The following is a 12,847-nucleotide window of genomic DNA, read 5'->3' as shown; positions in this document are numbered from 1 at the left end:
TGAATGCAGAATGCGTGCTGTTGTTTACTTGCAGAACACGTCTACCGCTTATCACTTATTTCTCTTGCCTGACATTTTTATGTTTATTTTTCCACTTTCCCTCCAGGCTGCGTTTGGCTCGTATGTCACTGAATGAGTTTAAATTGCATTTAAATCTTTGTGATGTTTGACATTTATTATGTGTGTCTGTTTACGGGCCTCATTACCTTTTCCCATTTATTTGTCTTATCAAAGTGCAGTTATTCAGACTTCATTTGCTTCATTTTCTGTTTGAGGCTACTAGTTCCTTTTATTACGTTTTGGTACGTGCATTTCAACATCCGCAATTTACATGAAAAATGTCAGCATTTGATTTTTATTTCACACACACTTTTGCTCACTCAGAACTTGAATTAAATTAAAAGGTCCACAGAGCTAAGAGGGAGGCTTTACCCGGAAACAATTCAGATGGCAAACACAATAGTAACATTTTATTTTACTTAATGCAATTTTGGCCACTAAGCATTTGTATTATAAGGTTACATGCACTCCGTTAAATTTCATGAGATTTTTGTCAAATCTGACAAGACTTCCGCTAAATCCCACAAGATTTCCCTTAAATCCAACTACACATGTTAAATCTCACGAGACTTCTACTAAACCACGTGAGGCTTCTGCTTAATCCCGCGAGATTTCTGCTAAATGCCGTGAGATTTGTTATATCACGAGACTTCCACTGAATACCACAAGACTTCTATTAAATCTCATGAGACTTATGTTGACTTGTGTGAAATCTCACGAGACTTTTATTAAATCCCTCAAGTCTTATGTGAAATCTCATGAGACATATGCAAAATCCCACGAGACTTCTATAAATCTCATGAGACTTGACTTTTGTGAAATCTCACGACTTTTATTAAATCCTTCGAGTCTTATGTGAAATCCCACGAGACTTATGCAAAATCCCACGAGACTTATGCAAAATCCCACAAGACTTATGCAAAATCCCACAAGACTTATGCAAAATCCCACAACTTATTAAATCCCTCGAGTCTTATGTGAAATCTCATGAGTTTTATGTGAAATCCCACGAGACCTCTATTAAATCTCATGAGACTTATGTTGACTTGTGTGAAATCTCACAAGACTTTTATTAAATCCCTCGAGTCTTATGTGAAATCTCGAGACTTATGCAAAATCCCACGAGACTTATGTATAATCTCACAAGATTTATGTGAAATCTCATGAGACCGCTGCTAAGTCCCACAAGACTTCTATTAAATCTCACAAAACTTCTACTAAATCCCATGAGAGTTCTGTTACATCTCACGTCTTCTAAATCACACAATACCGCTAAATCACACAAGACAAATCTTGAGACTTCTGCTCTTACTTTGAATGTTCTTGCAACACAATGTTTTCCTCAAATTTCTCTGTTTCGTGATAGTGAGGTGCCTTATAAAAAAATAAATAAATAAATAAATAAATAAACAGCAAGACATGAGTGTTCGCCACAAAGTGAGCAGTTTCACTGAGCAGCCCGTTTGTTCAAGGTCTTAGTGTGCTGACAAACGCTTGTCATCAGCTCAGCGCGTTGCCATGTTGACTCATAGCAACTGGGGATTTTTTGCCGTGCTTGATTTATTTTTCCAACCTGTTCAGCAAACTCCAGCATGACACAAAAGCCTTGAATAAAAGCACCGATACGCTTAATCATATGCAAGAGTTGATACGGTTTTAAAGCCTCGCTTATTGTCTTCCAGTGCAGCATGTGCAAGGTTGATTGTCATAAGCGGTGTGTGTCTTTCCACACAGGGTTTGCAGGTGAAGGCTGATTATGTTCCCCTACTGCAGTCCTTGGCCATGTATGGGTGGAGACTCACCTGTGTGCTGCCAACACCTGTCATCAAGACCAACAGGTAATCACCCATGCTTAACATTTGGCAGTAGTCACACCACCTGCGATTTTTGGAAAATTCAGATCCGAAGCTAATTTCACTTAGAAACATGAAATTTGACTGCTGTGTCTATCGGAAGACCCATGAAAAAGTCTCAAGACGGGCCTGATAAGGCACAGGAAGTCTGCACTTTTGGTTGGAAGTGACTTATTTTTGTTTTGTCCATTTCCAGTCTTTAAAGGCAAACGTGTTCTCAAATTGCTACCAAATTTGAATATACTAAATTCTGAAGCACTATTGTTTTTGTCATTGCGTGTGTGTGCGCGCCGCGCGTGGATGTGACATTTGAAAGCTCTTAATAGGTCATCTTCTTTCACACTTGTTTGTGGCTGTTTCTCTCCACCATCATTTGGCCTAAATTGTATGAAGTGGAACAGAGCCAGCATGCACACCTTGTCTTGAGTTGCGGTTCAATCAAACTTCCTGCTCGAAGACGCTGACCTAAATCTGCTTCTCAGCAACTTTTAAAGCAGAGCAGCTGCCGCCCGTCACAGGAAAATCTCCACGTTGAAACGCTTTCTCGGCTAAGCCCGCACTGACGCATCGCTCGTGGCGATGACGACGACGACATCCGCTTTTGGTTAAGAGAAGGTGGAACGTGGTGACATAAACTTCTTGTGTCAAAGCCTCTACGCTTAAATGAAAAGCTTCTCTAAATGTTGTGGTACTCAAGCTAGATGAAAAACTGAAGTCGTATTTTGGGATAAAATCAAATGATCAAATCAAAAGAAGATATACAAAGTCCGATATAAAAAATAAAACAAATTGTGTTTTTTCTTGTCAGAAGCCCGTTTCCACCAGTTTTTTTTTTTTTTTTTTTTTGTTTGTTTGTTTTTTTTGTTTTTTTTTGTTTTTTTTTGCCTTGTTACAAAGGGGGAGAAGTATACAATACCTTCATGAATTCAACTTTTAAATTCTCTGTGAGTACGACATGGACTTCATGTAAATGTTCCAAACATTGTTAATCCATGGATAGCTGGCCTTGTGCATGAAGGTGGTCTGACAGTGTTTTTTTTTTTTTTTTTTGTTTTTTGTACTGGCGGTAAAACACTTCCCATTCTAAAAAATAAATAATACATTCATTAATTAAAAACATTTTTTATCCAGAAAGGGTAGAAAGGGGTAGCTGAAAGTATATATATATATATATATATATATATATATATATTTATATATATATATATATATATATATATATATATAAATAAAAGACTTTTCAAGGTAAAAAAAAAAAAAAAAAATATATATATATATATATATATATATATATATATATATATATATATATAATATAATATAATATAATATAATATAATATAATATAATATAATATAATATAATATAATATAATATAATTAGAAGTTCCAATGGTGGAAATGGGTTTCTTGCAGTAAAAAGAAAGAAAAAAACAAGAAGATAATAAAAAGAAGAAAGAAGAAGAAAGTTACAGGCTTCTGATGGCAAAATAATAATAATTAAAAATTCCACTGGTGGACATGGGCTTTTGACAGCAAGGGGGGAAAAAAGAAAACTTTTACAGGCTTCTCATTGTAGTAATTCTATTAATAATAAAATTCCACACAATTGACGATACCAAAAGCTATGCTGACACTTCAAACAAAAGAAATTATTTTTTTGGGGAAAAAAATCTGATTATAAATTTGTCTTAAAAATATTTTTAAAATCCACATTTTGTTCTGGGTTTGATACTAGAATCCATAAGGGAGATATCACAGTACCAATATTTTAGTATCAGCCCGCCCACAGCAAGCACTTTTTATTTCAACCCGATCTGTTATAAACGCTGCATAAAACCGTTCAGTCAGCTCACGTTTCCATTGACAAAAAACTGTGACGCGTCCCACTAATGGAGAGAAGTGTTACATATTTCCATCAGCACACTGGCTGTGTGTTTTTCTTTCCTCTTTCACAACTGATTCATGATCTCACATAGCACCCCATCCCTCCCTCTTACCCCCTTTACGCGCAAAGTGCCTCCACGCCGCAACACAACAGGGCTAATTAATCAAGCCGGCCTAGATAGAGTACAACAAGCAGCTTATTTCTCACCCAGCCTGCAAACAGTTTGATGATACATTTCACTCTGTTACTCATTAGGCTTGTTTGCGCGCCGGCTACCGCTCGCTCGCTCGCTCGGTGAAACAACATGTCTGCAAACGGGGTTTTTTGTTGTTTTTGTCTCGCCTGAAATGGATGCTAGCGGACGCTCGGCTGGCGTCTCCGCGCAACATTAACCCAGGCGCTCGTCTCGCCTTGGCTGCATTCAATTAGTGTAGCTGGTGATTACATTTCGCAGCCATTAAGTCATTTCTCATCGTTCGCCGAGAAAAAAAAACAAACAACAAAAAAAAAAAAAACACGTACAGCGAGGACACATAAAAGCCTTGTTCGATTGATGATGGCATAGGAAAACAAAAGCTCATAGTCATTACGACAACGAGCAAGACCAAACACACTATTGGACTTGATGTCAGTTAATAACAATGATAATTTATAAAGGTTTGACAATCTGTGAAGAATTACTAGTGTAAAACTTGGCATCATCATCATTGAACGTATTGGACTAAAATCACGGGTGTTTTTGCTCAAAACTTAATATAATATAATTTATTTAATATCAGTAGGTGTTTGCTTAGGAACAATACTCCCATAAAGACAATTGGGCTGTTTTTGTCTCTTCTCGGCCAAAGATGTCAAATACCCCACTATCTAAAGGCCTTTTCCCACTGCGCTTAGCAATGCTCAGTGTGTGATCGACGAACCCATTTATTGTGTATATGCTAGGATTGAATGCAATGTCGTGGAATACACCTACATTGAAAAATGTTCACCCTGAAAGCAGCAGGTAAAGCATCCATGCGATATCCTGGTAAGCCGCTAATAGCGTTTTTCCACTGCAGCCCAGCACCGCGCTGGTTGGCTCGCATACACGCACTGTTTCCACCTCCAATGTGCATCTGGAATGCTGGGCGGAAGTGACACAATAGTCGAGCGTGGGAAACAACACATAACCAAAACACAGCCTGCGTCCAAATTCACAAGGCTGGGTCCTCCGAAGGGCCAATTAGTCGGCTGCATGACGTCACTCCCGCCGCGACTCGACAGCACGCACGGACTTACACATTGTCGGTCAATGCGTTACCGATAAGCAGCAATGACAATCCATTCAGCCCGGCACGGTCCACTTCCGACACGGTCAGCTGTAATGGAAATGCTCGCTAACACCGTGCTGGCTTCACACGTTGCGGTGCTGGGCTGCAGTGGAAAAACACTATAAGTAGCCACTTCTAAATATGGGCAAGCTTGTACCTGAGTGCTTAGTCCCTGTGCGCTGCCTTGTAGCAAACACCAAAAAAAAAGTAAGTGCAGTGTGAAAAAGCCTCAGCTACCTTGAGCCGTAATACCTGAAAACTGTGGCTGTACCAAAAATAAACAGCCAACCTTGTGTCATACTTCTTTTCAAATTAACCGATTTCATATATAAAATAACACCTTCGATTTAGAAGTAGATCAGTTATGAAGTGCCACGGTTGAGCACCAACTAGAAACCGGTCAAGGACAAATCTTACAGTGTAGAGTCCACTGTCCATTTTAACTGCAGTTTGTGACTTTTCATGTGTTTTTTTTTAAGCCTTTTTTCCCATGTTGCATTAGTACACTACCATCTCCAGTTCTATTCACTAGTGTAGATGTGAATTCTAACTACCGCAGCAGAGTGTTGCACAAAGGCCTGTCATTTCCTCAACAAGCCGGACTGAAGCTTCTGCTGGGAAATCGCGCTCGCTTTTTCGCCTTTGATTCCCCAGGAAGCCGTCCAGCAATCTTGACAGCCCAGAAAATAGCTCACAGAGACGGCGCGAGGAGGCCTCTAATGGGAAAAAAAAAGAGATGTTTTGTGAGGCTTTTTTTGGTGGTTTATATAAGAACTCTTGCATCTATTTCATGTTGCGAAATGGAATATTTGTAGCGGGGCTTTTAATGTTGCTGAGCCGTCATCAAGCAACCGGAGCCCTTATTTGTGCGCGACGTGGACGGCTCCGTTTTAGCCCAAAACAGCAGGATGGAACATGAAAGCCATAAAACAGAAGAAACAATAAATCTGTCAGCATCAGCCTGTAGCGGCCAATTTAGAAAAAAAACAAAACAGAGCTGACGTCTCGTTAATGAGAACGGCGTAAAGAAAGAATGAAAGGATCGGGAACATAGAGGGGCGCCGACCCAAAACCTGACACGGGACCATGTGAAAGCGATAGAAGCTTTTGTTAAGTGCGGAAAAAAGATGTTCAAAGACAAATTAAAAAGGGAAAGTGGCGCTGACAAATGACGGCAGTTAAGAGGGCTCGGTTCCGCGAAACCAGCGGATGAGAGCGGCCGGGAAGTCGCTTCTTTATGAAGGGTCTTCATCTCGAATACAGACAGGACTCAAGTTTATTTTGCTTCCATACTAACAAACGGCAGGACAAGTCATCCAAACTACATCACAAAGAAGATAAAAACAGCTTCTTCTTTTTTTTTTTTTTCTATCTTGATGACAACTTGCGCATTCAGCATTTGTTTGTAACTTTCAAAAGATAGGATACTGGAAATCCGCAAGGTATTTGGTGCTTTTTTTTTTTCTTTTTTTTTCCAAGTTTACAAGGTTTTACTGCCTCCTTTAGAAGCCTGTCACCACATATGACACAGAACGGGTTTGGTACGTTACAACAACCACCTGCAGCGATGAACATGAGTATTTTAAGTAGGATTGCTGATATTGTCTGGTAAATGCGGCGTTTTTTCTTTTCGTCTTTTCGTCTGTCCCATATTTAGGCTTTTGCCCTTTCCAAAGAAGCTCCCAAATATGTTGTTGTCTGCACTCATTTTTTATGGCTTGTGAGCAGAGAAGAGCTGTATGTACAGAGGCACGGGCAGATACACCTTTCAGACTCTGACAATCAATACTTTTGTTCAGTCTATGTGCACCCTGGTACCAAATGGTCTGGGGACCGTACTGCAGACCAGTAGGTGGGACTACTGCACCTTTTGTCTGTCAAAAGTGCTATAGAAACTTAACTTTCCTAATACAAAGTATTGTCTCAAACTTAGAGACCTAAGGATTTATTCTCAAGACCAGTCAAGACCAAGACTAGGAAAATTTGTAACCAAGTCTTGGTCTCGACTCAAGATGATGTCAGAGTTTGTATGCCATGATTGGAACAACCATCCCAGAATACAAAACTGGAAGAAGCCGGAAAACCACAGAACCACCAGCCAAACCTGCATTTTTACCTTGGCAAAGATCTGGAAAAAAACAAAAGCCATACCAAAAAACTTGATGCCTACAAAGAAACTTATGGATCATGCCATTCCCTGTTCTTGTGTCCTCTGTAGCGATGGCAGTCTGGCGACCAAACAGATTGTGTTCCTGCAGCGACCCGTCTTGAGCCGGAAGCGGAGGGAATCTAAGGTACACAACCTCACTTTTCTCTCATTGTTTTCCTGGTTAATGTCATCGCTCCGTGGCCCTTTCCAGATGTTTTCCCTTTTACGTCATATACAATGGCCTCTCTGTGAGCCTTATGGTGAATTCCTCAGCAGTGGGCTAAATGTTTACAGAAGCAGAGCTGGACATTTATTGTCGATGACCTCAAATAGTGGTGATAACCCCTGAATTTAACCTTTGTGTGAGTAGAATGAAATAACACGGTTAATAGGCCAAAGATTTAGGAGATAGCACAAGTCCACCAGATTTCCTGTTTTTCTGCAACGTTCGCCTTGAGACGACAACTTCTCTCCACTGGCCTCACCAGTCAGATTTGTTTCATTTTAAACAGTTGTTTCTTCATTATGTACTCTGCCAAATGTTGCCACGCTAATGCAAACTTCCCATGTTACAGAAACTGATCTTCAAACCTCGTGGTAAGACCAACAAAAATGGCATCAAACACAAAAATAAGAAGACCCAACCAAAACCGGAAAAAGACATGAAGATTCCCAATCACGTGGAAATAGTTGGAAATGAGGACGATGAGAAACCGAACAAGCAAGATGGAAAGATTGAAGACACAAACACCATCAAGGTAGAAACTCTCCAAACGAAAGAGGACATAGCTGAAGTAGTAGAAGAGACCGAAAAGGAAACATCTGAACTTGACAAAGAGGGATTGACAGAGTCTTTGGAGAGAACAGACGCCCAGGAAGTCACGGAAACTACTGCTGCTGATGAAAAGGAGAGTGAGATCGTGGAGGAGCAGGAAGTTGAAGCTTTAGTGGAAAATGGCCTAGAAATGGATGAAGACAAATATGAAGATAAACCAGACCAGAACCAATCCAAGCCTGAAGACTCAGTCGGCCTAACTGTCAAGGACAAGGATATGGTGGCAGATTCACAGATCCCAACGATAAACAAGCTCTTACAAGAGTAGCCCAGAATCGTGGAAACCCTACCTCTCAAAGCTTAAGCTTAAACTCAAGGCAGGGTTCACACTGACATTTTTTTGGGACTTGGAGCGTCAAAAGCTGCACCGACCTCTAAAACTGCCATCTTTCATCCACCGACTCTGCTGTATAACCACACGTTGTGAATGTACCATGAATCCTTGGAGGGGCTGAAGGAAGCAATTGAAGATGCTCGGACTCGACTTCAACCTCAAAATCGAACTTGCAGTTTATTTGCTGGCCTGCACACACCTGCCTTTAAAGGGATAAGTAAGGAGTGCTGCCTGAATGATGTGGACAGAAAAACTTAATGTTGGACTTTCTTTTGGAGAAAATCCAGAAATATGATGAACCTTAATTCTAAAAACAACAACAAAGAACACTGGCCAAACTCCATCGTACTACTGACTGCCTAAAGACAAAAAAAAACAACTTCTGTTTCGTTCAGTTTTGCGTGATCTGAAGGGTTGACTAGAAGGCCAATAATGGGGGAGGAGTTTGTTTGCGATAGGCAATCCAAAGTAGCCTCAGAGCGACACAACATTGACGGCTACACTCACCTTGCATACAGAATGTTCCAAACAAGCAGATGTGAAATTCACGGGAATGCAATGTAGCGTTTACCTTTGAGGATGAATTCCTACTCAGTGTTCCTCATCAAGGTCCACAGTACCGTTAGCTGTGAGCTAAAGGTTAGCATTATTTATACTTGTGGTGTCTTAGTTGTGGGGTGAATTCAAATACAGGAAGTCATCAGTTTACAACTGAGTCAGTGGTTACATAACTTCAATTTGTACGCAAGTCAGAATATGCTGAAGTCGAACGAATTAACCTAAAATCATACATATATTGCTATGAAAAACATTTCTAGAAAGTCACAATTAAAGTAAATATCTGTATGAAAATCACTTGAAGGCCACAAATATAAAACAGTCTAATGCAAATCAAGTATGATGCTAACTGACGTATCTCACGCCATTGCACAAACTAGTTCATTGCACGCCATTCGTAAATCATGTACGCTTGGACAGTCTTAAAACCACAAACATTTTCCACTAAATTTCACTTGACTGCAACCCCCCCACCTAAAAAAAACGTGAAAACTGCCAACATGTGAATTGAGCTAAATAAAATGAATGCAAGGGGCCTGTGGCATGTAAAACGGAATCTAAATGAATTGGCTCGTTTTGAAGTAATAGAAGTTAGCGTGGCTTCTACCACCGGCTATTTAAGCGCTCCTCAGTGGGTGTTGTTTGTAACAATAAGCGAGTTGTGAGATGGCGTTTGGTGGTGGCGTGCAGTAAAAGGCGGGACAGCGGGTGGGTCGCCAAGGTGAGAGGCGGCCACGGCTACTACACGGATCGCTCATTAGGTCGCTAATGGCTTTTGTCGGTATGACGTCTGTCAGGAATCAGGCATTTCTTACACCAGGAGAAGGAAGGGGTTCACTTATTGACGATAATGTCCACTCCAGGAAAATTGCTTTTAGATTTCACACAGTTCACACTTGAATGTGAACTGAATGTTTTTTCTGGTTTTTGATTGTTTTGCTGTTTAAATGTAACAGTTACCCCGAGCCAGATGCATTGTATTTGCTCCTGTGGTGTTTTGTCTGGTGATGTTTTTGTGTAGAGGAAAAACCGTGCGAGACCAGTTAGCCTTAACGAGTCTAATTGTCTTGATTTTTTATTTTAATTTTTTTTAAGTAAATTGATGCTTGGAGGACTTTCCCTTATGTAAAAATACCTGAAAAATTAGCTTAGTAACCACTCGGAATGTTTTGAAAATTGAGCACCCAGAGCCAGTGTCAATTAGCAATGTGAAATTCAGTAGTCTTTTCTAGGCATGGGCCTAGATTTCATGTTAGTTGAAAGCAAACATATTGCGGTATCGGTATTAAAATTACAGCTCTAAAATGTAGTTATTTGCAAATATGTTTAAATGTCATGAATATGTTCAAATGTATTTCCAAGTACATTCGAACGTATTTGCAAGTAAACTTACTTGCAGGCTAAATGGTAAATAGGTTGCATTTTCACCCAAAAGGCCACTATTCATTTGCCATGCACAAGAAAACTTTTTTTTTTAAGCATTTGGTCTACAGAAATGTTTATTTGCAATTTTTATGATTTATTGTTTCCAGTACGTGATTTCTGTTCGTCATTCCCAATATGGCATGGGGCATGCGCAAGGCAACTAGTACACACCGGCACCTACACATATACTCTACATGTTTTTTGTTTTTTTTGTTTAAGGGCATACCCCATCCTCTTCCGCCGTGCGTAACTGCTTGCCAAAAAGGTGCAAAAAGTTATTTGAAGGCAATTCACTTCAATAAAGGCGGCTGTTTTACTCAACTCTGCACGCAGCCCTGCTTGTAAGTGTCCTCAAAAAAAAAAAGAAAAAAAAGAGCTCATTACCAATGACAGATAGTATAAGCGGTTATTGAAACCTTGACGTTTTCATACCATAGTAAACTGGTAATCGGCCCATGCCTAGTCTTGTCTATTACGAGTAGACCCACAAAAAAAAAAAAAATTCTTAAATCTACACGGAAGTCGTCTATTTTGTTTTTCAAGTGACCATTTTAGGGTCAATTTCCATAGATCCTCACAGACAGATTTTTTATTTATTTTTTTCTTCTCCCCAATTTGGCCTGCCAAGCCAATTCCACTTATCCACAGGAAATTTGGCAGACTACTGAAGATTTTCTGCAATTGCTACCAAATTTGAACTAGACTGATGAGCAAGGCTTTAATGTTGATTATTATCGTATTTCACAGACTGTTGTTTTATAAAAATGTACATTTGGTGTACACAAGTGACACTTATTTTCAGTGTTTTGAAGGCGACATCACTGCAACGTTAGAGAGGGGAGACCACATTTTAAGTATGATTTTAACGTTTTTATGCTAGTGAGTTGCCTGCCTGCCATATTGACCAACCGATGCTTCGAGCTACCTCCCGAGGGTTTCTTGGTCTCAAACTGTGGGTCTACGCCCTTCCCGACGGCAAAGTCTGAGGTCATACTTAATGGCAGTACGAGTTCAAGGGTCACATTTGGCCGTCGGATTGATTTTTCCAGAGGGGAGAAGCACTCTAATTGTGTTCCAAGATGTGAAGAACATTCTCTCACTGGTGGAGGATTTTTTTTTTTTTTTGACTGCTCTTGGGCTTTAATTGAATGTTTTATTTTCATGTATTGACATTTACCACCGCCGCTGATTGCTTTGTCTTATAGAAGAGGTATCCACTTTTGATCGAAGGGGGCAATAAAGCTCAAAATTCTCATTTAGCAATAATGGATATATTGGAAGAAAAACATACAAAATGCGTTTTTCTTTCATAATTTACAATAAAAATATATTAGATGAATTAGGAATTGGGGGACAGAAGCACAGATGATGTACAGAGATTACAGAAACGCTTGGCTTTCAGCAGACAGTGACAATATCCAGGGTCCATACTAGTGTATTGATAATGTATCGTGATGGGCAATTATATGATACAGTACATTGTCATGTCAACCATAAAAATATGCGAGCGCTAACATGTTAATGTTTAACTGTACATCGTTGGTGGTACACGGAGGTTACAGACCAAACATGATGGGGTCTCACCAGATGGCAACGATACCGGATTGTGACAAATTGTGATTCGTTATTTGCCGATATTGATATTTTGTCACATTGTATCTCAAGCTCTCAATTTTGCCTTGACACATATGTTTTCATCATTGCCAGTAATTTACTTCAATGAATTTCACTTTTTTTTTTTTTTTCTGGTTAAACATGTCAATCAGCAACACGTTGGCCTGCCCTCCCCTCAATGACATCATCAAGGTCACATGATAGCAGTTTGTTTGTCTGAACATTCCATTCGGACAGGCACGAACGGTCGTAACCTTGACAAGCACTCCCATCACGAGACCAGCGGAACGCCGTCTTTTCCCAATAAGAGGCCAACCGCACTCTAGGGATTGTGGGTAATTGTGTTTTATTTGTTTACGTTCGCGTCAGGAAGGAGACATTTGAATATTTCATCATTCCAGCTGCCTGTTTGTGTATAAAAAGATAACATGCCAGTGATGGTATCAACATATTCTTTATCTGTATGCTGTCCCGTCCATCTATGTTGTTGTTATTGTTGTTACCGCCGCCGCTGCATCTGTACAATTTGTACATTATAAAAGTATTTATATTTAATGTCCACGTGTATGCTTCTTTATTTGGTTCTTAAGCAATGACATGGAATTGATGCCAATTGTAGTAAGTTAAGTAAAGTACAGTATAATGAAACATTTTCATTGTTTTTATCAATAAACAGTCATTCAGTTCTAAATTACATTCAAAAAATTACAAATCGTAAAAATTACACATGAACATATACATTACAGTAATTATTGATGGATATCACATTACAATTCTAAATTATTTCCTACTCTCATGTCTTAATCAAATAATCTCATTAGC

At 39.5% G+C, this 12,847-nt stretch overlaps 1 protein-coding gene and 1 long non-coding RNA gene across 5 annotated transcripts in view; one reads left to right on the top strand and one right to left on the bottom strand.

The window, feature by feature from the left end:
- Positions 1-12,580, top strand: part of rftn1b (raftlin, lipid raft linker 1b) — a 73,451-nt gene extending 60,871 nt beyond the window's left edge. For both annotated transcript variants that reach the window (XM_077527356.1, XM_077527355.1), the window contains exons 8-10: positions 1,795-1,898; positions 7,329-7,404; positions 7,835-12,580. In XM_077527356.1, coding sequence (XP_077383482.1) covers positions 1,795-1,898; positions 7,329-7,404; positions 7,835-8,362 — 708 coding nt within the window. In that variant the 3' untranslated portion in view covers positions 8,363-12,580. The remainder of the gene's footprint in view (positions 1-1,794; positions 1,899-7,328; positions 7,405-7,834) is intronic.
- LOC144022498 (uncharacterized) overlaps positions 1-12,847 on the bottom strand; it is an 85,820-nt gene that overhangs the window by 60,875 nt on the left and 12,098 nt on the right. The gene's annotated exons all lie outside the window — the stretch shown is intronic.

This window comes from Festucalex cinctus, chromosome 7 (genome assembly GCF_051991245.1).
Source record: "Festucalex cinctus isolate MCC-2025b chromosome 7, RoL_Fcin_1.0, whole genome shotgun sequence".
NCBI classification, from domain to species: Eukaryota; Metazoa; Chordata; class Actinopteri; order Syngnathiformes; family Syngnathidae; genus Festucalex; species Festucalex cinctus.
This window is presented reverse-complemented; position numbering and strand designations above follow the sequence as displayed.